The sequence below is a fragment of the Cyprinodon variegatus genome, unplaced genomic scaffold, assembly GCF_000732505.1.
Source record: "Cyprinodon variegatus isolate N-32 unplaced genomic scaffold, C_variegatus-1.0 Scaffold273, whole genome shotgun sequence".
NCBI lineage: Eukaryota > Metazoa > Chordata > Actinopteri > Cyprinodontiformes > Cyprinodontidae > Cyprinodon > Cyprinodon variegatus.
The window spans coordinates 22,998-46,618 of NW_015150726.1; the positions used below are offsets into that span (position 1 = coordinate 22,998).

Here is a 23,621-nt window from a genome sequence, read left to right on the forward strand (position 1 = left end):
GCTGAAGTTGAAGCCCTAACAAATTAATGCTTGTCATTAAGATGATATTTAAGGCTCGAGGTGCTTCGGTGAAACAAAAATTCCTTCTTGCAGTGTGAGCAAACCACAACATGTTTATTTATTGTCCCGTCTTTGTTTTTTTTATTCACGAACTGTCCATCCATCCATCCATCCAGCCAGCCAACGGGTTCTTCTAATTCCTCCATCTCGCTCATGTCGGACAATTGAATTGTGGGTAAAACAGGGCGGGACTGCGTTAATGCGTAAAAAAAAATTATCACGTTAATTCGAGAAATTAATCATCTCACATTAACGCGTTAATTTTGACAGCCCTAATATATATATGAAACTGTAACTGGAGCGTGTAACGAAAGTAATTTCCCTCTGGGATTATTAAAGTATTTCTGATTCTGATGATTGGAGCACCACATAGTAATATTAATAATTGAACTTTATTGATCTTACACTAGAGAAATTTACCTCTGCATTTAACCCATCCCCTTGGGGAGTACTGTAGGGTTAAGGGTCTTTACTCAGGAGCACCAGAGTCGAGGTTGTGGGGAACTAAACTAAACTGGTGGATATTTTTTCAAACAAAACAAAAGCGTTTAGCAATAAAACGTTAGTAAACAATGCCGTCCTTGTTCATATTTAGTCTTATATCTCTGTGGACTGACATGCCGCTGACCACAACACCTACAGTACCCAGAAAATGACCCTTTAGAAAATCCCTGCTTTCAACCTGGTCTAGTGAAATACTTGCTCAATAAGATATTAACAATTTGCCTCATCTTTTCTCTGTTCATTCAACTACACCTTAGCGAATTTGACATTTCATTTACAGCGAGAGCATCAAAAAACAAGCTCTAAAATAAATGTACCAAACAGTATTAATATTTTTAAAAAGGCTCCAGAGGAAACTCCAGTAAGAAAACAGGATGAATCTAAGCAGCTTCTAACTACCTTCATGCTTCACATTGAGGCTGATATTAGGTACTATTCATGTAACTGGCCTAATAAACAGGATGCTTTCTTTTTAGCTACACAAACTGTACAGCAGTTGTGCCCAACATGAGGAAAGACTATATGGTAATCTCATTTCCAAATGGTCCGTCACCATGGCACTGCAAAATATAATTCACTCATCCATCTGAGCAAGCTGTCAGCCTCCACCGATTAATTTGTCATGCTGTCCATCTAATCTGCCGCAACAAGTTGTTGACGAACTCGCATTTAAGAACAGCTTGAGGAAAAAGTGACACTAGTTTATCCGTCCTGCTCCGAGATTTACTTATCCTGGTTACCTTTCCTACCGAAGCAGCCATCAGTGAGAACTTAGTCAGCAGTGGGCTGAGGAAACAACACTTCACTCCCACAATGCAACTCTGACAAAAGCAGGAAGCCTTTTGTGTGTTATTCTTGACTGCATGACAGAGGATTTTTTTTTTTTTTGTCTGAAGCCTTTTCATATTTGTTATTGCATTGTTCATGTGAGCAAGCTTCAACAGGCGTTAAAGCAAGAGGGAGGCAACATCTATTTATTTACTTACCAGGACATTTCAATAGTGACATATTTGTGGAGAAAAGCCTAAGTGAGGCAAGAAAGAGTCTGTGTTTGCACACCGTTTAACATGTGGTACTAATTATACAACAAAAATCTAGTTGCCAATTCATATATCAAAATCAGGCAGGGAAATTAATCTGTTTTGGACCTAAGTAGAGGTCCTCGAAAAAAAAGTCCTCTTCATATGTGGACAAGCTGGCTCAGAATACAGGGGAAGTAGATCTGCCTTTGATTATTGTTTTAGAATTAGAGGGACATGAAAAAATCTGATTGCAATAAATTCAGCCGTGCAAAGAACTGCATAAACTTCTACCTAAGTTATTTACTTTAACATCTAAAAATGTGCATGGTTGTTTTTTCAAACTGAGCCTTTCAAATATTTGAAAAATTCATGCCATAAAGAGCATAAAGTCATAAAAAAATAGAGATCACTAGTGCCTCATATGGATGTGTTTGTCTGCAGATAGAAGGAAATTCCAAAAAAAGAAACTTAAAAAACAATCCACTGGACTTTGTTTCCAAGTTTTAAGACGTTTCACTTCCCATCCAGGAAGCTTTTCAATTCAAAATGTCAGGTATAGCGTTGAGGTCGAGGTTTTATAAAGTAGCCCAACAAAGCCTTGCTTTTGTTTTGAAAACATGCAAATTGGAAAAGGCGAAGGGCTCCACCTATTTGGAATGGGGGTCGTTTGGCTTCTTTTGCAAGCATGCAATATCCCATAACTAGGGGTGTAAATAATAATTGTTTTGTATCTATGCATCGATTCAACAGCCGACAATCCACAAGAGTATCGATTCATGTTTTTTTTAATCCATTTACTCCTGGATGTAATTCTGACTCCCTTGCTGCGGTGGCGCTAAACCTATTTTGCCCTCCTACCTCGCTTTCTTCAGCCATTACCCTCTTTCTGCTTGCAGTATTTTTTGACGCAAGGCCTTTCAGAATCTATAACACAGAGGCATTATTATTTTTCAGTGACTGAAGTTTTCATAGGCTTAGGTGGAGTACAATTTTGCTATTTCTGTTTTTTGCTGTTGTTTCTCAAATAAAATGTATAACGATAATACAGCTGCCATTGATTTATTTCAAATTTGAAACATTTTTTAGCCTTTAAGGTTAAAAAAAATTAACCAATTAATCGAATTGAATTATATCGTGGTCTATTCTTGAGTATCGAAAATAATGGAATCGTTGGGTCAGGAAATTGATACTGAATCGAATCGCCATGATGGGTGTGATTTACAACCCTACCCATAACCATCTAAGTGTCTGAAAGGTTGTCGTTAAAGGGGATTATTGGTCTGGCTGAATAGACGAAGTCCTCCACTCTCCTGTACAGGAGGTGGTGCTGCGATGATTACGGGAAGGGATTAACTTTGCTGCATTGTAGGTTTTTTGCGATAACTATGACCTGGATGACTGAGAACCTTCACCAGTATAGAAGGAAATATAAGTCAAAGCTCTAAAGCTATAGGTACACAGGTGACACACTGAGCTGCTAGAAGTTAAGTTTCAATATTATTTCTACTTGAACGTCTTTTTGGTTCCAATCAGGGAAAACCAACAAATCAGTTAAACGTTATGAAGGAGGCAGATCAACGAATCCTGTAGCTTTGGTGTAGGAAAATACAGTGCTGCTTATCTGTTGCACTCATTGATCAGTGCATGCATAAGTTTTTCTTCTAGAAATCTCAGTCTATGTTTCTGAATGCAGACGCACCTGTTTTTAGTCCAAAATGGTGGTTAAAATGGCTATCATGTGCAAAAGACAACACAAAACACCCACTTTTACTACAACTGGATAAAAACTAATCAGTCCTGAAGAAAAACAATAAACATTTATTTGATTTTTCGCTCTTAAAATCCAAAAACCAAATAACAATGACATAAAAAGAAAACCTGCAGAAGATAAAAAATGATTATGAAAAACCATTAGATCTGTAACTTTAGAGCAAGGCACCATGCAGAGGCAAATAAAAAAAGATGGTTGGATTAAAAAACAGACGCAGCTGCAGGAAGAACATTAGGAGAGCTATGGTAGACCCAGTTCCTCTTACAACAGCCCTAAAAGTCTAAAGTAGAACATGAGCCAACTACCCGCTAGTGCCAATAAATCCATCTGTAAACACTCTTTCCCTTCTTAATGTCTCATTAGCCGAGTCTGTCAAATGTGGCCGGGCAGCCACCCGTACACAGACAGAAAGCATGGCTGAAACAGCGCCAACAAATAAAGGAGAGAATAATATTGAAAACAAAACAACAAAAAACAAAACAGGAAGAAAAGTACAAAGCTAGTGGCAGCAAAGAGGGTAAACACTGAATATAAAGGTATAAAGGGATTCTTTTATATTTTATTCTATCTTAAAAAGGTGTTTTTTTTTTAAAGAATCTTGTGTTTTATTTTACCTTGAAAAAAATAAATAGTTCTGTCAAATTGTTGCCATCTACATCAAAGAGATTTTTAATCAAGTTGAAGAAATGAAGCCCCTCAAAAAGGTTTTTTTTTTTTTATATATATTTCAGATATTTAAGATATTTGTTTTACTTTCCAACCTTTTTTAATCATTTTACAGTTAGCTTTGCGGTTTTATACTGAGAGAGTTCTCCAGTTAGGTTGGGCTCAGAGAGCTGATGGTGGTTTTCAAGGAAAACCATCCAGCAGCTGTTTTCAGCAACAGTTGCTGAGTTCAGGGACTGCCAACTTTCCGGTTTCATGCATTGCCTGGTTGTTCACAAAGTCTCTGCCACTGCGACAGCTGAGGATGCCAGAAAACTCAATCTCTTGCCACTGAATGCACAGTCTCTGTAAACAAACAAGGGCTGAACATCGTGATTAAAATTCCCTTAAAAAAATGATCTAGTGTTTTGTTCATGTGGTGCTGGAGAATTTTGAAAATCAGAATTAAAGATCATTTTTGTTTTACAACATGAGGAAAACCTGACATTTAATTATATTACCTCATTGTCATTTTTGCAAAGTCAGTAAACTAATCCTGGTTTAACTACATTAATAAAACATATATAAAGACATCCTATGTGCATAGCTTAAAAAAGAGAGCATAAAAATACAAAGTATATCTGTTAATACAGTTATTACAGCTCAATGAAATGTATCCAACAATTTGCAATTAGTTATATTCATTTAAGAAAGGAGTAAAGATGTAAAGACTTTATAGAAACCAAAACAAAGTAGTGTACATAGAGAAAACATGGTCTACCTTTTATATTTCAAAAAAGGGAAAAGTGCAGCACTTATTTTGAACCTTTTATAATAATATAAAGTAACTTTATATGTTTTTGCTGCTTTTGAAACCAAATTGTTACAATTGCAAATCTAGAAATTGAAAATTGTCCTTGGTCCCATTGGATGGAGAGCTTCTTTTTCAAATCTTCCTATAGATTCTGAGCTGGATTGTAGCCTAGACCATTTTAACACAAATGTGCTTTGATCTAAACTATTAATTTCTGCTCTAGTTCTATGTTTGGGTTCACTGTGAACCTCAGCCTCAGGCTTGTCTCTGTGACTCCCTTGTGGATTCACCTACTCTTTCCATCTAAACTGATCAGCAGCCTTCATCCAGGGGACAAGCAACATCTCCACATTATGATACCGCTGTGACCATGTATTGCAGTGAGGATTGTGTGTTGAAGTGTTTCGCACTCGGTATTGACTCACAGTGAGCTGGGTCGGACTTGCCGACTGTCTTGCTCTCCATCGTTGCTGGTCAGACTGTGTCTCGGGGTTCGATTGTTGCTGCCCGTGCTGCTACTGCTGCTGCTGCTGCTGTTACAGTTTGCAGAGGAAGACGCCGGTGGCTGGAGGTCAGTGTTTCCAACACTGTTCCTCTTTTCACCTAGAAAAAATAAAGCTTGATTTTCAATATTCTGTTATTTTTATACACTTTTCTAAGGTCCACACTGTGTGACAACTGCTGCTATAACCTTTTGCTGCTGTAACACCACAATTTCCCCACTATGGGACAATAATCAGAATCAGAATCAGAATCGGGTTTATTATAAAGAGATTTTCTATTCTATTCTAAGCAAACTAAATGCATGTACTGTGTGCTTTGTCTGTCCGAGATGGACACATAAAATTCAACAATTTTTTTGCAAGATGACATTTGCTATGAAAAAACAGTCAAAGAAGAGAAGCATATACAAAGTCCAGAAAAGTGGAAAACTATAATATAAAATGTGTTTTTTGCTTGGGGCTCACCTTTCTGAGAATGTGTTGGGGTGTGGAAGAGAGTGAGAGGCCTCTCGCTACAAGATGGTGGTTTACTATCAGTGCTTGTTCTCCTCATCGGCTCAGGCTGCATGTTTGTTGAATTGCCTGTTGAACTTGGTACGTCCCTGAATATCTATAAACAGAATAAATAAAAACCATATATACCTATTCATTTTATTCCAACAATGTGTCACATTACAACTGTTGAGTTTAAAAGCAGTGTGTATGTATGAGCAACTTATGACAAAATTGACTTCCTGGAGCTTAAATAAATTTATATCATGAGACAATGATTTCCTGCACATTTTCCTGTGCATGTCATAATGCATGCATGCAGCAGAAAAATCTTTTACCTCCGTCTAAATGTTTGCTCGCTGCATTGACTGAACATTGTGTGTCCAATGGCAGGCTCTCGTGCAGACACACCGTTGCCATGGTAAAATGTGTAAGCAGCCTAAAACATGTGACTTTGGAAAGCACTTAAAGGTGATGTGAGCATGTTCACCTCCAACAATTAGGCTCAATAAATTATATTTTAAATAAGAATAATACATTCTGAATGCTGTTCCTTTTACCTTTTCATGGTGCTCTATGAGAATTTCCACCACAATATTTTGGAACTTGATGTCCATGATGGCAGCGACTGTCTCCTCCTGCGGACGGAGCAGAGTTGGACCAAAGACCACACCTAGATTGGCCACAGTCATCAGGTTCTGTTGGTGATGGCTGGCCACACTATGAGGCAAAGACAAAGAGAAAGCAGCACCGCATTGACTCATCCCTCAGTGAACTAGAATTGGCTTCAAAAAATGGATGAACAGACTGAACATAGAAGCGTATTGTTTCCTTCTGTGACACATATTGATTACAGTCCTGTTCTTCTTTTAGGTTTATGAAGTAAAAACAATGTTTAGCAAATCCTGAAAGTCAAAACATTTTAGGGTTAAAAAAAACTGAAGAATAGAAAAAAAATAATAACCATAACTTTTCCTTGTTTTTTTTTATGGTATTTAATTAATTGCTAAATCTATTCTATTTTAACTTTTGTTGGAAAAGTCCAATAAACCTTTGAAATATACATATACATTTATATATATATAAAATAGGAAGGTTACTCAACATTGATTTAAGAGCAATTAAAAAATTGGTGGAGGGTTTTGTTTCTATTTATGTTAAGGGGAATTTAGTTAGTTTGGTAATTGGTTTTTCGTTTGGTTTGATAATAAACAGTCTCTTTTTGTGTGTATTTGGTTGATTCATTTATTGTTATTTGTCAAAATTATCTTAAATTGTCTGAAATAAATTCCTTTTCATTCATTCATTTTCACCCAAAGACCTTGGGAAAGGTTTTGGAAAACTATTGATCAAGGTGAATTTAAAAGATAACCTTTTTCAGTGCGGAGTTGATGTTCAAATAAGGGCTGCAAACAACGATTATATTCCTAATTGATTTATGTTTCGATTATTTTCATTAATAGCAAAATGTTTAGAAGATTTATTACAAAATTAAATCAGGTGAAACTAAAACGTTTCCACCCAATGAGTTCTGGATATACGGATCGATGAAAAAACTTTTTTTTAAATCTTAAATGTAAAATATTATTATTATTTTTTTTTTTTTTTACAATTGTAGTATAATTACTACTGTAAGTAGGTTGCTGTTTCAGCTAAAAGCATGTTTAGAGTCTCTATATTCCAGTTAATGAATAAATTGATTATGAAATTATATGAGGATAATTTCAATAATCATTAATCACGATTAATCAAATTAATTGTTTCAGCCGTAGTTCAAATATTAAGCCCTTAAATTCACCTAGTAATTGCAAAGACTTCAGTACTGAATATCGTTATCGTTGTTTCAGACGTGACCAAACCAATGAGCATGTCTAAAATATTGTTATAAGAGTGGAATAAACACTACCATAAAATAATTATTTTACAAACACGATTATAAATACCAAGACTCCCGTCAGCTGAGCAATCTTTACACGTGTCGCTACAATAAAAAGGCCCCCGTTAATCTTTTAAGGTGAGATAATCCAGAAAAATCTCAGAACTCTGTTGATGTGTTAGACTAGTTTTCAGCAACCATTGCAGTTCTTTATAGCTGGTTTTAAATGTTTGATGCAGTTGATTGGTTTTTGTCTAAACAGCACATATTAGAGTAACTATCCTTAATTTTTACAAGTTGCAATTTGCCCATGTTTGTTACTCAAGGGAAATCAAAAATACACTGAAATCAACTGCTGGAATTTCAATCTGAATTAATCTAATCCTTTTTTTATTCATTTTAGCCAGGGCTATTTTTTTTTTTTACAAGGTCACCATGCAAATAAGTCTCCTACATACAGTAGACGTCTGCAAGGAATTCATGAAATTTCCTACAAGGACTGAAGAGAAGGTCTATTTACGAGAAAGGAGAAGACAGATGGGCCGGTGCAATGAAAGCAAAATGCTCCCGGCTGCAGCTGTCACCGTGTGCAAAGTCATAAAAATCCACTGTAAATCAACAGCCAGACAAGGACCTTTACAGAAAAGCTGAAAGAGCAGAGAGAACAGGGGGCATCACCTGTCTGCATGCAGCAGGTCAGGAAAGGACAAAGCATAAAGGGAGACGGAGAAGACCAAAGGTCAAAGAAGTTCACTTTACAAGATACTTTTGTTTTATCGCAACTTATTTACATTTACATTCTGTGTCAGTAAAGCCAGAGTTAGTTAAGACAAGTATGTTATGTTTACCCATAATAAATGGTATACAATCTATTCTACCAATAAATATGGTCATAAAACAATGCTATATATGGAAAAAATAAGAATATTTCAATCAGTTCTCGTTATCTAATCATGTTTATGATTTTCACCTATAGTTGGAGATCGTTTATGCCTTTAACCTTTTACACATTGAACTCATTCTGTCCAATGATACAATGAATCAACCTTCAGGCTGATACAGATAGGAAACCGTAAAAACCAAAGGCGTGCTCTGATACTATCACCTATAAAAGCCAGTTATGATGATGGCAATCGACAGCTGTAATCCTTCAAAGCTCATGGAAATGTGGCCGTTGCCAAAAGGCCTGCATGCTCTTACCCACATGCAGTATAAATATGGACAATGGCCCATCTCACAGATTGTAGCCTGCTGCTGCTCTAGAAGGAAAGCCTGATAAATCCACAGGGTTTAGACTCAATACACAATGTCAGTCGGATACTTATGCATAAGCCACCGATGTCATACCATGATTTTGTTTAGGCTGATGCTCAAATTGACTATTGAAAGGCATGCATTTACTGTATATGTACAGCACTCTAAATATTTTTACCACTGAAATGTGCTTTATGAATAAACTCGCTTTCCTTGCCTTGACATACAATATATCTGCCATGTATAGTTATGTACAAGGTATTTGCTTTATAGGGCTCTTAGGGAAATACCTTAAAAATCAAAATTTCAAGCCAACAGTGTTATTGGAATCCAGGACAAGACCCTATTACCTTCGCAACATTAAAAAAATATGGATATTTTGATGGTAAAAAATAATGTCGATGTAATAACAAGAAACGCCAACTTTCCCGAATAAAGTAAGAAAAATAACAAGTGCTAATTTTAGAAATAAATGCTTGTATAAGAAATTCATGAAAAAAAACTCTGAGAGTGAAAGAAACACATTTTTTTTGGGTACAACATTAACCTTAGAGGCATACATTCTGATACTGGCAATTACATTTATTAGTTTAGAAACCTAAATATAATTGTTAAATAGGCTTATTAACTTTTGAACTTTTTATTTGGCTTTTTACATTTTTTTCTTGACTTGTTAACTTTTTTTTCTACCAACCTTTTCATAACATGAGGACCCAAATTTGGGTCCTCAGCACTTGCCCCAAGATGGTTTTTAGACCTATAACATATTCTCTGGGGTCTTGCTTTTATTTTGATACCAAAACAATTAAAATAAACTCTGTAGGTCTTGAGATATATTCAATTCATTTTGGGCATGATATTTTCAAGCATATTTCTCGAAAACAGGCCTAGTGTCCAAGAGGTTAATCTAAGTTTTTGTGCTTGTGGACCTCACTGAGGGAGGGGGGACTCCATTTGTAAGGGGTATGCACAAATGGTAACTTACCCTATAAAGGGTTAAAGCTGCAGGAATAAACGGTTCTACAATCAAAATAACAGTATTAGAAAACAAAGCTGAACAATTAATGCCAAACAAATTCATTGTGAAAGCAATCAAATGATTTGTCTTCCATAGTAGGAACCTAACTTTTACATAACAACATTTGCATACACTGCTCTGCAAATATTTATTATATTTTTAAAAGTACATCTCTGGTCCATAATCGTCTCACTGCACTTTTCTTTTTTCAAATGTATTCTTGACTCTGGCTAAGCCACCAAGATCTTTCATTTTCCCCCAGTAAAACTGTTGTTTTGCAAATCTGAGTGACCACTTGGATTCACTACGATGCTAAAAAGGGAAATTCTTTATTCTTCAGTTTTCCAGCAAACATATGAATGCATAGCCTCAGCCTAGCTTATCCTTTTATAAATCTCTCCCCAAATACTAAGCTAAAGTAGAAAAATGGAGCAAATGTGAGGAAAAAGCTAAAAGGGAAGCTGAGCTTTATTCATTTCTTCATCGGATTCACAGAAATGTAAGAAGATTTAAAACTTACACTGAATCCAGATTTAAGGGTGTGTAGACTTACTAGTAAAGTTAGCAAGTCACATATATTCTGAGCTCCACTAGGAGAGTAAGCAAATGCTATAGTTAGAGGTAAAGACGTTTTAAAGGCAACATGAAAGAAGATGTGTTTGGTTTTTGCAGAGACCCACCTGTGAAAGACACAATTCCCCAATGGAAGCCTATCAACGCACTACTTTTTGTAAATCCAACTAGGTTTTCCAAACAGACATAAGAATCCACTTAACGTCGCTTCCTAGAGAATTTAACCAATCCACCTCAAGAATGCTTTAGAGACTTTTCTCTGCAAAATATCTCTACATTTACAGTAAAAACATATTAACAAGCTTCGAGTTCCTCCGCCATGATTTCCTCTCCCACATTCTAAGATCCTGTTGCCTTTCTCAGGTTGATATACAGTAGTGAAGAAAATTCTAGACAGCTCAAATATCTCCAGATGATAAACGGAAATCTCTACGTTGTCAGCCAGGCCAACAATGACCCTAACCACTTCCTTATCAGAGAAATGGGCCCGTTTCGGGGTTTGCAGGCCAACGACGACCTCAACGACTCCCAATGACTAAGGGTTGGAGCTGTTTTTTTGGTTCAATTTGTATGTTTTCTAAGCCATAACAAAGCTTTATTTGTGCCAATCTATGAGCCCTGAACTCAAACGCTACTCCAGACATTTTGAATTGAGAAAGCTTCCTGGATGGGAAGCGAAATGTCTTCAAACTTGGAAAACAAATACCAGCGTATTTTTTTTTTTTTTTTAACTTTGTTGAAATGAAACATCTACCTCTATTGTAGCCAGAAAATTCAAGCTTTTTTTGGATTTTCTTAGCTCTAACTTTATTGATTAACACAATCGTCTAATTTCTGTAATTTCTTAAAGAACCTACTTTCTACCTTTAATCTCTCCAATAAACAAAACAAAACAAACTAGGAAGATAATTCATCCTGTTTGGCCTTAGGTGCTCTGTCCTCCGTTCACAGTCTGCAGGGTCAGAGTTTGGTCCACCTGTGTTATTTCCACCTACTTGTTCAGATGTTTCATCAGCATCTCTAACATCTGTCTGTTCTTCTCAGGCAGTCGGTGGACGAGAGCGTGGATCTCTTTCACTCTGGCCTCTGGGTTATCCATCTCTGCAGAAAGACACATTTAACAAGAAAGGTGAGTTTCTTCAAGAAAAAAAGACATGGATGAGCAATTATAACAAAATATAAGCGAGGCACCAAATATTTAGCTAACAGAGTCAACATGTGTTTCTTCAATTGTAATATTGGAACAAAGGAGGACATTTTTATTAATCATGCAAATGAACTAAAAGACCGTCTAAGAAAATAAGACTTAGGAATAGTTTGAGTACTAATTCCAGGAGTTTACAAAAGAAGAAGAGATAATCCTCAAAACTAACCAAAATTTAGCTCTTTAGGCTTAATCCCTTATAACCGCACACTTCTAAGAAAGTGAGCTGTATTCACACTTTCAGTCAGCTGTTGGAACATTAACGGGGAAAGACTATGTAGACCTAAAACACACAGAATATTCTGAGGCATTATAGGTAGAGGCTGCATTTACATAGAAATTCATGGAAAGTTTATTTCCTGAATGAGGTTTTATATTTTTATGAAAATAAGTTTGATTGATCATTAGTCTATTTTAATATTTACTAAATCTAAACCCCAAAAATTATACCTTGTGCTTTTGTTATTTTGTGTATTCCTTCTCTCCCTCTTCATAGTCACACCAAAGAGAAATGTTTTCTAAGAAAATGCTCCTAAATTCCATAAAATGTCTGGCTAGCGCAACAATGTGTTTATTAGTTAGTTGGATTGCCATACTGCACAACATTTAATGTTTATGTAAATTATAGACTGTAGTTTGCTTAGAAAAGTAAACATACAAGCGATTCCTGCTACAACAAACATTATAAGGAAAAGGAGAAACAGAAAGTGCTTTAATAATTTGCAGTAGGAATGTTTTTCCCCTAAAGCCTCTCTGTTACACCCCAGTAGAAAATTATCATCTAGAAAGATCATAAGATGTACAAGCATAAGGTTTGTCACCAGAGGTTTGACAAAATGCTGATTTTAATTAAGCATGTCTATACATATGAATCATAAGACACACATTATGCTTCAAATGGAGGTTTAAATCATCTATGCAGTTTCTGCTGTAAACGTGTTGGCAAAGTAAATAATACTAAAGCTATCAACATTTTTTTCATGATTTACACCATAATGCAATCTATGATTTGCAAGATAATTTATCTTCTTGGAGAGAACTGCTGGAAACTGGGAAAGGCGTGTAGCCTTGTAGACTGTTAAGGCCGACAGACTTGCTGTTAAAGCATCACTGTTCCAAGTCAACAGGAAGGTGACAAAGTGCTCACACTAGATCAGGCCTCCAGCTCTGGCTGTCAACGGAAAAGTAATGCACCACAGACTGCAGTACAGGGCTGAAAAGCTCATTCACACACTTTAATCCTGACAAAGTTTCTGTATACAGGCCCGGATCCTTGGACCTGAGCATAACAGCAGGGCGCAAAATGCAGAAATAAGTATTAAAAAAAACACTAAAATGTCATACAGGGGTCTACAACAGGCTAATGAAGCTTTCTGTCTGCCATAATACAAAAGACTTGTGGCATCTTAAAGAGAAATATGAAGGCTAATCTAAAGTTTGCCTGAAAGAACGCATCTAAATACCAGGATGTAGAGAAAAAAATATATCTGGGACAATTTAGAGTAAAATTTGTTTATTTTGATGATTCAGTTCCATTTGAAATCCTTAAATTTTCCCATAGGGAAACTAAAGGAGGAAATTCAGTGATTCCCAACTGGGGGTACTCAAAACTCCTAGTGGTCTGCGTGCGCATTGTAAGGAGTACATGTATGTAAATCCCTTTATTGTGCCACAATGGGGAAATCCACTTTCTGCATTTAAGCCATCCCCTTGGGGAGCAGTGGGCTGCCATTGTGTGGTGCCCCGGGAGCAGTGTGGGGTTAAGGGTCTTGTTCACGAACCCAGAGTGGAGGCTGTGTGGATCAAACGGGGTACTTGCAACCTTCTCAGAGCACAAGCACACTGCTCTAACCACTAGGCCAACACTCCCCTTTATTTATTTATTAGGTAGTAAAATAAAATCGGACTGGGATCTATTCTACTTTGTTAGGATCCAATTGATTTTATCAACCAAAAAGAAAGATTTTATTTAAGTTCACCTTCTGCTGTGACACACATCTAAATCAAGCAGAGGAACAGACTGGATGTAGAGAACAGCCTTGTACTGTATCTGCTGTTTTTCACACTAAGCTATCAGAGCTCATCAAAGCAGCTCAGGAGTTTTGATGAAAACAAAGTAAAACTAATTAAGTGAGTCTGACTATAATGTTCAATATTTTGTTCCCAGTTTATCAAGTTTAAATATGATAGAGGAGATACTCAGAGGAGCGCCTGTTTTATAAATACAGGTTTATAATATGATTTTATTTTGTATTTATTTTGATTCCTTACTCATTTCCAGGCAACATATTTATGTTTTTTATTTGAGATGGAAAGCATAAAATGCATCACAATTAAATGCTCAACTTAAAAAATTAAGTTGATTAAAATATATTTTATTTTATAATCAGTTATTGTACGCTCCACTTTTGGGCAACTGTTAGGCAGCCAAGTGTTGCACAGTCTTTAAAGGCCAGATACTTTTAAATGAGAGGGGTGCTCATGGTAAGACAAAATGCCCAAAGGGGTTCACAAATCAAAAAAAGTTGGGAAACACTGTTATAATTCATAAAACAAGTTTTCTTTGATCAAGTTATATGAGATGATGGCTCTAAGGTGGAAAGATCTTCCAAAGTCTTTCTCACAGCAGCTCAGGAGAAGACTCTGACAGAAGACACCTCTGTTTTATGCTTGTTTGATGAAGAGGATGCTCAGGGTCGTGTTCTTTGTTTTATCAAGTAAATCTGAAAATGAAGAATAAATGACCCTATTGGCATAAACAGGGTTTATACAGGAATGAATAACTCAAATTTAATGCTCTTTTAATGCTCTAAGAAATCATTTTAATACCACCAACAGGTACCCGTCGCCAGGCTGCAGCCATGTCCCGAATTTCTCGTTTTCCCAACCACTTTTGTTAAAATTTGCTTTTTTCCCCCCATTCTCTAGCTTTTTCTCAGACTCAAGCTTATTTTCTGAACATACAGCTTTGCGATCAACCGGACGCAGTTCCACGTAAATATATTGTGATGCAGTATGTCTGACGAAATTGCTTTTATAAATTTTTTTTTTAAAATAAAGCATTTTAAATTCCACAATAAACACATTTAATGAATTTTAATGCCAATTAAGGCCTTAATTTTAAAAAATAATAATTTAATGACTTTTAATGATTTTTAATGATCCATGGAAACCCTGATAAAGGAAATACAGCATTCAAGAAAAAATAAAATAAAATAAAGATAAAACCCATTCCAGTTGTAAAGCATGGAGGTAGAAGAGTCATGCAGGGGTCCTGGTTAGTGTTGCGCCGATGCCATTTTTTGGCTCCGATACCGATACCTGGCTGTGCAGTATAGGCTGATATCGATATCATACCTATATCACCTGTTTAAAATGTGTGTGTGTGTGTATATATGAAGAACCGCATACTACTTGCATGTAAAATAATTGCCATCATGGCTTTGTCAAGCTGCTGCCTACCTTTGTGAAGCAGAAAAAAATCTAATACCAAGTTAATCCAGTAGAACTTTTTATTGCCTACCTGGAGTGGGTGACAATAGTTGAATAAACTTATGGCTCTCAAAATGGTATTGATGCACTATTTGTTGGTACTCGCCGATACCACCATTTTAGGGCAGTATCGGGGCCCCGTTCGATACTGGTATCGGTATCGGTGAAACACTAGTCCTGGTATGAAGATGATTCCAGTAGCAGAAACTTGAAAAGTCATTTTTTTCACCATATTTTCACTAAATAACTTTTACTAAGTTAACTAAATTGTTTATCTCTGGGTAAAGTGTAACAAAAAAATACAGATTTTACTTTACCTATTTTAGAAAGGCTATCTATATGAAAAGCAACAATGTTAGTGAAAAAACTAAACCGGTTTGAGAAGTAATTCAAGCCCTTAACTGTTCCTCATATATGCAAACCTTGGGGCGTAAATACATTTGCTTGACAAATGAGTGGCAACAACCTTCAGCCCTGAGCTGACATTAGGGAAAGGAATAAAGGGCAACACAGATCAGCGGCATGAGACAAGCAAATGAGAAACCCTCATTATTTTCTATGAAACAAACCCGCGCCGCCGGCATCTGGTTGGTAGATGACGCTTGAAGGCAAACCGTCCAGCTAACATCTCGATATCTGTTCTATTCGGAGGCATCAACTGCTCTAACAAAACACATTGAAATCCAATAATATATGTGTCTCAGAAGCTTTCAGGATGACAATGTGTTTTAAGGACTCCATTGATGTACCACCTGTCTATTTAAGTCACCGGTTTACAAAAGGCAGTGAGTATTAGAGATATCACTCAATCAAATATTTATCTCATCCCTTCTGGATAGCCGGGAGGAGAATAACAATCTTTTCACACATCGGGTGAAACCAAGCGATGATTAAAAGATAGATATCAGTTGATATTTGTTTAAGAGGGAAATGCTGACTTGCTAGACTAGTTGTGTGCAAAAAAGCTTTCTGCAGCACCGGCTCATATTTCTATTTGGAATTCATTAATTTGGATTAATAGAAAACAGTATAATGAATAGTTGTTTTTTTTACTTTTAGAGGGGTTTGAAGAAATAATAATGCAGGAAATGTATACAGAAAAAAAAAAATTTAAAAACTCATGGGAAAAACATGCAAGCAAAACTAAATGTCAGTTCTAAGGAAAGTTAATGCATTTGGTATTCTCCTGTCAGTTCTCACAAAAGACAGGTATCAGAAGACAGATTCCATCCTGCCACACCTTCTGCTCTTCCTCTTCTTTCTCTTCCACTCTACACAAAACCTGCTCCCACAAGACTACTTACTTTTTGAATCTTTGTCTCATTTCTATGTTTCAACCTGAAATTCTATACATTGGATGAGAGGAAACATGAGGAGGGGGGAAGATGAGTGACAGAGGAGGGACGAGATGTGAAAGAGAAGGGAAAGAGGGAGGAGCTGGCAGAGAGAGTTCAAAGCAGGACAGCGTTCTCACGGCGCTCTGCCAAGTGAGAGGAGAAAAGAAACAATATTCAGCCACATTCCTCCTTATATAGTTTTTCAAACCACAGAGATGTTCTGACATAAGAAAAGTGAAAAAAATAAAACAAAAAAAAAGGTTTTAAGCAAACATTATAAAGAGAAAAATTCCAGAATGTCTTTAAACCAGCTGTTTTACACACTAAACTTCCACAAGCCCTGTTGACCGCCCCCTCCACCCTTGTTTGGCTTCTCTTTATACAACGCTGCATCCTGGTAGTGTTGCTAGGGACAACCAGTCATTTCCCGGAGGCCAGCATTGCTGTCGTTCTTTCTTTAGGATTAGCCGCAGTCAAACACGGAAAACCTGTCCGTCCAACTTTTAAAACCTGACTCGGTTAAACTGAATTACTCCTGATCTTTTGACATACAGTAGAAAAGATTATAATTAACAAGAGAAATTACATATTGTTCATAAACATATAATATTCATATCTCCTGTAACATTTTTCAAATGATGTTGCAACTACAGAGTTTAGTCTTAGAATATGTTTATTTCAACTTTTTTATTAATTAAAACCTTTTTAATTGAACAATTTCTCCAACTCGTTAAGCTTAAGACTGATTAACGAGACTGCTTCTCTGATGTTCTCCTTGCCCGACCCATCATTTTAGGTGGATTACAGTAGCTTGGTAGGCGTGCAGTTATTACACACTCCTTTTATGTTTTGCTTTTTAACATAAATGTTTGCTCTTCATATTAATTTACATCAAAACTGACATTAATTTAGCTGATGACTTTGGGAAGAAAGTCTGAGCCAGCCTCTGCTTTCAGAAGTTTATTTTGTATCCCAGCAGCAGCAGCAGGAAAGGAATGCAGTGGACTGAAACGATTGCTTTGGCTGTTGGACAGTAGAGATAATCAATCTTTAAAATGGCTGAGTAAGCCAAGTTTTTTTTTTTTTTTTCCTCCACAACGGGCGCTTTACATACAAAAATAGATAATTTTTAAGCTGTGGTTTGGAATTACATAACTCCCTCACAGAGTTTGTACCATTTAGTTCAGAAACCCTCGGCTTTTGACCTTCATGTCAAATCTGACCCTTATCTGTGTAATACTTCTAATCCACACGCTGGCTGGAGGCAATCTGTGTCACAGAAGAATTATAAGAATAAATTAAGTCCCATTTATGTCATTCAGATGCAGAATTGTATTTGTTGTGTTTTAAAAGTCATCTAAGGATTTCCCAAAACATAAAAAAGCGTAAAAAAAAAACATACTTATTGATATCATCCCTATGTAATTCAGAAGGATTACATCTTAAAATAGCAACTACTAAAATCTACCTACAGGATGGAAATTCGACTTAAATTAGATCTTTCCTGTTGTTGCTACAATCACTCTTTTATTTAAATAGCTGTTTATCTTGATGCAGAATAATATGAGACTTACTGGCAGCTTTGATGAAACTCCTCTGGTACTGATATGTCATGAGAGGTGCAGGCAACATCCTGGACAAACAAGAGATGACAGGTAGAGTAATATGCATCGAGGTTATAGGGAATTAAACTGTCATTTTAGGGTATGAATCTATCAGAAACTGTCCAGTTATTATAAAGACAGGAAGCAACAAATCAGATCAGTTTTCCCACACATACCTGAGATAAAACTTGATTGCACTTGTTATTGTTTTAATCTCCCACTCTGGGTTGTCCAGCTCCACATCAGCACACGTCTTAGGATCTGATAAACCAAATTGTTCACTTAAAATCAATAATGGTGAAATGTTTTTTTTTTAAACATAAGTAGATGATTTCCCCTTAAGAAATTTGGACATTGTTATGTGAGTGTTTTGTGTTTACCCATAGCCAGGCTCAGTAGTTTCTGTACTTTGGAGTTTACGCCAACGATACGGTACAAGCCCTGCTCCCCAATACCTGAAGGAGCAGAGACAATACCAGGATGTTATTCTATGGAAACATTAATGAAATTACTAGAGAATATTGAACATATTAAAATAAAACTCAGAAAAATTTATTTGGAAAAATTAAACAAGGAGCCTCCTTCATTAACTAACAACTTGAACCTTCTTGCAAATGCTTATGTCACAACTCAGTGACTCCAGTCGTCAATGGATTGTCGTCTAGCAGAGCCTACACCACGCTTAAGACAATCCAGACTGTTTTCATTGGTTGTTCCAAGATGGTGGAATGACCTACAAAGCGCTACAAGAACAGCAGCATCCCTTTCTTAGGAAACTCTTAAAGACCAACCTCTTCAAAAAGCATCTCTTATCCTAACTCTTACCGATAGCTCTGAACACCTCTGCTACTCTTTCTGTACCTCCCACTATCTGTTTGTTGTCACAACAGATTATAACTTGAAATTTTCCTCTAGAGAACTTACTTTCATAACTGTAAAACTGTTTCTATTTTGTAAGTTGCTTTGGATAAAAGTGTCTGCTAAATGCATAAACATAAACTAACCGTAACGCCTCTATTTAAGTTAAAAATGGCCTATAAGCATTGAAATGGATGCATATTTAATTGGAGCAACAATGTAAGGAGCTAAGGAGTTGCTCCAGTTTCCTTGAGCTATGAAAGGGAGGGTGGCCCACAGCATCACATAACCGTGTTACATAACTGACTGCAGCATTTTTTTTTAGTAATAAAGTTTGTACTGTTGATCAATTCCATTATAGAAAAAAGTAGCATGGCTATAATCAAGTGCTTATCAAGAATCTTGGTATAAAACAGAGACCAACTTCTATACATATCATCGGTGTGGTTTAAACAGTAGCCATCTTGTCTTAGTGTGATGTCTGACAGTGTTACGCTAAATAAAGGTCTGCCCCAAGGGTGCATATTATTGCCCTTTTTTCAATATACACAAATGAAATCAAATATGACACAGAAAAAATTACAGTAAAGGATTGCATCGGGTCTTTCATAAGATCACAGATGACAATAGCCATCCACTCTCCCGTCACTCTGAGCTCCTTCCATCACGGCAGACATGCAGACTTCCTCATGCCATTTTGTGCCCACTGCCATCAAGGAGCTGAATAACTTGTTGCCTAAAGTAATTTTTTTATGTTAATATATTTTATTACACTATTGGGTGTGAGCAAGCCTTATTGTCTATCATACATCGTTGTGTATGATAGACAATAATGTCTTTCTATTTAATTCTATTACAAAGATGAACTGCCACTCCCTAACACTAAAGCACCCTGGGAGAAGAGCCACATTTAGGTCCATTTTAGAAACCACTACCGCTTATAAAGGCAATGCACTCTTACATCTGTGTGTGAAGGCGTAGAGAAAGTCAATATTCAAAGCATCAAAGGCGTCCATATCACCTTATTAAAGTAAAGTAGAACATCTGGTTACATTGATTGTAGAGTAATTTAAAAAGGTTTTGCTGCACTATTTGTGGATAAAAAACTAAAAACAAAACATGTGGTATAAGTGATGATGTAATGACCTGGCATGCTTAGTTACAAGCTTTATCGAACGCTGGCATGAATCAGTGAGAAAACCTAAAACTTTGATGGTTCTAAAGCAGTCAGGCTGTATTTAAAGAAACACCATATCGGTACATTTTAGTCTGTTTCACTAAACTCAGTTTTTAATCAAAACAGATCCAATAACAAGGGCATATTCAATTAAATATTACAATGTGGCTCTATCTGCTAAAATGTAAAGCAGCATAGAGAAGCAGGAACTGATGTTCTTGGGGCGACTGACAAAACAAGGTCCTTTTTTTCCTTTTATTTTTCAATCATGGAGACCTTTACTGTGGCATTTTAGAGGAGCATGTGAAGGCCACGAGTGTCCAGAAAGATCACAGAGATGCAGATTCATTCGAGCCAGATTTAAACTTTTAGCAACACGGCTTGCAATGTCAAGGATGTCGCATTACATATAACCTTAATTCCTGCAATAAGAACAGCAATATCAAAATACATCAACATCCTGTGGGATGCATTTTTTTTTCTGCTTCTGGTTCGTTGTCAATCTAGGTTTTTGTTTAGCTTGATAAAAGGGCCGGAAATTAGATTACATTAACCAGCAATGGACAAATAATTTAGATGTAGGGTTTATCATTTTCCCATAATCACAGTGTCTCTTTAAAGTCAGATTAAGAACTCTGCAAAAAATAAAAAAAATAAAATAATAGAGAAGCTTACAGCTTTTTTTATTTATTTTTTATTTATGTATTTTTTCTACTTGCTTTGATTCTGTTTTATTTTCCTATATTCTAATCATGTTAAGCACTTTGCATTGTCTTTGTACTGAATTGTTCTATAAATAAATTTGCCTTAAATAAAAGGATAAATAATGAGGAGACCACTTTTAGTGAGCTACAAGTACAGCAAATAGAAGTGAAACAAATCACAGAAAAAGAAAATAAATGCAGTTATTGAAAAATGTTATACTCTGATTAAATAGAAAAAGCAAAAAAACAACATTTGTTGTGTTATTAAAAAAAAAGCAAGTGAAGAAAAAATGATCAAACGTCAAAGAAAGGCACTGATGTGCATAACAACATATATGGAACATATCAAAGGCTTCAAATAAGGGAAAAACTATTCTTGGTCAGATAAGGAATCTTTACCCCAAAAAAAGCAATTTCTTACATATTTTAAGTAAATAATCTTCTATAAATACGCATACTGAAAAGGTCGGTGTGTAATCTGGTCAAGCAGATGTCCAGTGAATATATGCAGAAGTTCAATAAACCAAATGAATGAAGCAGGAGAGCAACCAAGCAGATATACTGTTAATAGTCTACCTCGAGTTTCCACGGCGTAGATGAATTTTTTCATGATGTTGAACCCAGTGACATCCAGCTGGGCCACTGGGGATGAGAGACAAACAGAATGAGCAAGAGACGATTAGGAGCTTATATAAATACAACATGACATGATCTTTAGTCTTAAGATGTTTATACAATCTTAAAATGCTTCTCATCCTTACAAGAAATTCCTTTAGGTTCCAATACGTTTTTATTTAAACTACAAGAGTTAGACTGCTGTATGACGTTATCTTGTGAAAATTAAAAAATGTGCTCATTCAGAATATTCAGATGGGCAGTGTCAGTTTTCCCCAGCCGGGGAATCTGAGTACAGTCAGCTGAAATGACACCACAGGTGTTAAAAAAAGATGTCACTGCTCACCTCTTTTACAGCGCCTTCCAAAAATATTCAGTCACTTAAACTTTTCAACCTTTTGTCACATTTCAGGCTTCAAACAGAGACGTTAAATTGTATTTCTTTGTGAAGAATCAACAAGTGGGACACAGTCATGAGGTGGAAAGAAACGCTTAGGATATTTCAAACTTTAACAAATAAAAAACTGAACAAATGGGTGTGCAAAATGATTCATCCCCCTTCAGTTAATACTTCTTAGTGCCACTTTTTGCCACGATTACAGCTGCAAGTCGCTTGGGGTTTGTCTCTATCAGTTTTACACATTGAGAGACTGAAATTTTTGCCCATTCTTCCTTGTCAAACAGCTGGAGCTCAGTGAAGTTGGATGGAGAGCGTTTATGAACAGCAGTTTTCAGTTCTTTCCACAGATTCTCCAGTATATTAAGGTCTGCACTCCGAAATGGCCATTCTAACACCTGGATGTGTTTGTTTGTGAACCATTCCATTGTAGATTTAAATCTCCGTCCCAGTCTCGGGTCTTCTGCAGACTCCAACAGGTTTTCTTCCCGGTCCCTGCTGAAGAAAAGCAGGCCCAAACCATGATGTGTTCAGGGCGATGAGCTCTGTTGCTTTATGCCAAACATAATGATTTGCCTTGTTGCTGAAATGTTCGAATTTTTCATCTGACCAGAGCATCTTCTTCCATGTTTGCTGTGTCTCCCAGGTTGTTTGTGCTAAACTTTAATCAAGACTTTTTTGGATATCTTTAAGAATTGGCTTTCTTCCAGAAGAAAAACAAACAAACTGTTATCTTATGGACAGGGTCTCCCACCTCAGCTATAGATCTCTACAGTTCTTCCAGAGTGATCATGGGCCTCTTGGCTGCATCTCTGGATTTATATTATGGATATATTAAAATATCCAACCAATTTTTTAATCCACTTCATGATTGTGTCCCACTTGTTATTGATTCTTAACAAAAAATTGCAATATTATACCTCTATGTTTGAATCCTGAAATGTGGTAAAAGGTTAAAAAGTTCAATAATTTCACTCTATTTTCCTTATGTCTTTTTTTTTATTATTATCGCCCTAACCAAAGAGAAGGCCTTTATTAGGCAATTTTACCTCCTTTATATTTGATCATCTGAACAATTTCTGAATGTTCGATTATGATTGCTTGATGGTTTTTTTCCTTTGTCATAAATCAAAAATTTCAACAGCACCTCATCGTAATACACTGAGTGGACTTTAAGGGTTCGCTGGTTTTCCAGATGAATTAATGTTGCAAATTCACTGAAAGGGTCTAATGATACAAACTACTCCCCTTCCAGATTTGTTTCAACGTTCAGCCATCTCCAAAAAGTTTACTTTTTCTCTTATTTTTTTTTTTTATTATTTTATTTTTTAGAAATGAAACATTACTAAATAAATTAGGACAGCTGAAATTAGGTTATCCTCAAATCCATTTTTAGGTTATAAAAACAATCTACTTACTGGCCTCAGTTTGGTTGTCTCTGTTTAGATTATACACCTGCAAACAAAAAGAGAGGCAATTATTTGCATTATGAAGCTATAAAATGATTTTTTTTCCCCAACAATTTCAACAGCAAGTTGTTAAATTGTGTGTTTATACAAAAACATGCAACAAGAACATTATTATCTTTATAAATGTTGGATTTAGCATAGCTTGTAATTCAAAATGGATTTCATGATTTTAATGAAACCTAGAAAATCTGCAATACTGCAGATAAGATGAGAGCAGCAGCATTTGAAATAC

General features: G+C 36.1%; 1 protein-coding gene across 1 annotated transcript in view; it reads right to left on the bottom strand.

The window, feature by feature from the left end:
• LOC107089935 (rho GTPase-activating protein 26-like) overlaps nucleotides 1–23,621 on the bottom strand; it is a 109,399-nt gene that overhangs the window by 12,760 nt on the left and 73,018 nt on the right. The window contains exons 10-18 of the mRNA XM_015383002.1: nucleotides 23,339–23,375; nucleotides 21,485–21,550; nucleotides 18,550–18,624; nucleotides 18,346–18,430; nucleotides 18,140–18,198; nucleotides 11,528–11,633; nucleotides 6,372–6,531; nucleotides 5,785–5,929; nucleotides 5,242–5,419 (exon numbers count right to left, since the gene is read on the bottom strand). Of these exons, the coding sequence (XP_015238488.1) occupies nucleotides 5,242–5,419; nucleotides 5,785–5,929; nucleotides 6,372–6,531; nucleotides 11,528–11,633; nucleotides 18,140–18,198; nucleotides 18,346–18,430; nucleotides 18,550–18,624; nucleotides 21,485–21,550; nucleotides 23,339–23,375 (911 nt within the window). The remainder of the gene's footprint in view (nucleotides 1–5,241; nucleotides 5,420–5,784; nucleotides 5,930–6,371; nucleotides 6,532–11,527; nucleotides 11,634–18,139; nucleotides 18,199–18,345; nucleotides 18,431–18,549; nucleotides 18,625–21,484; nucleotides 21,551–23,338; nucleotides 23,376–23,621) is intronic.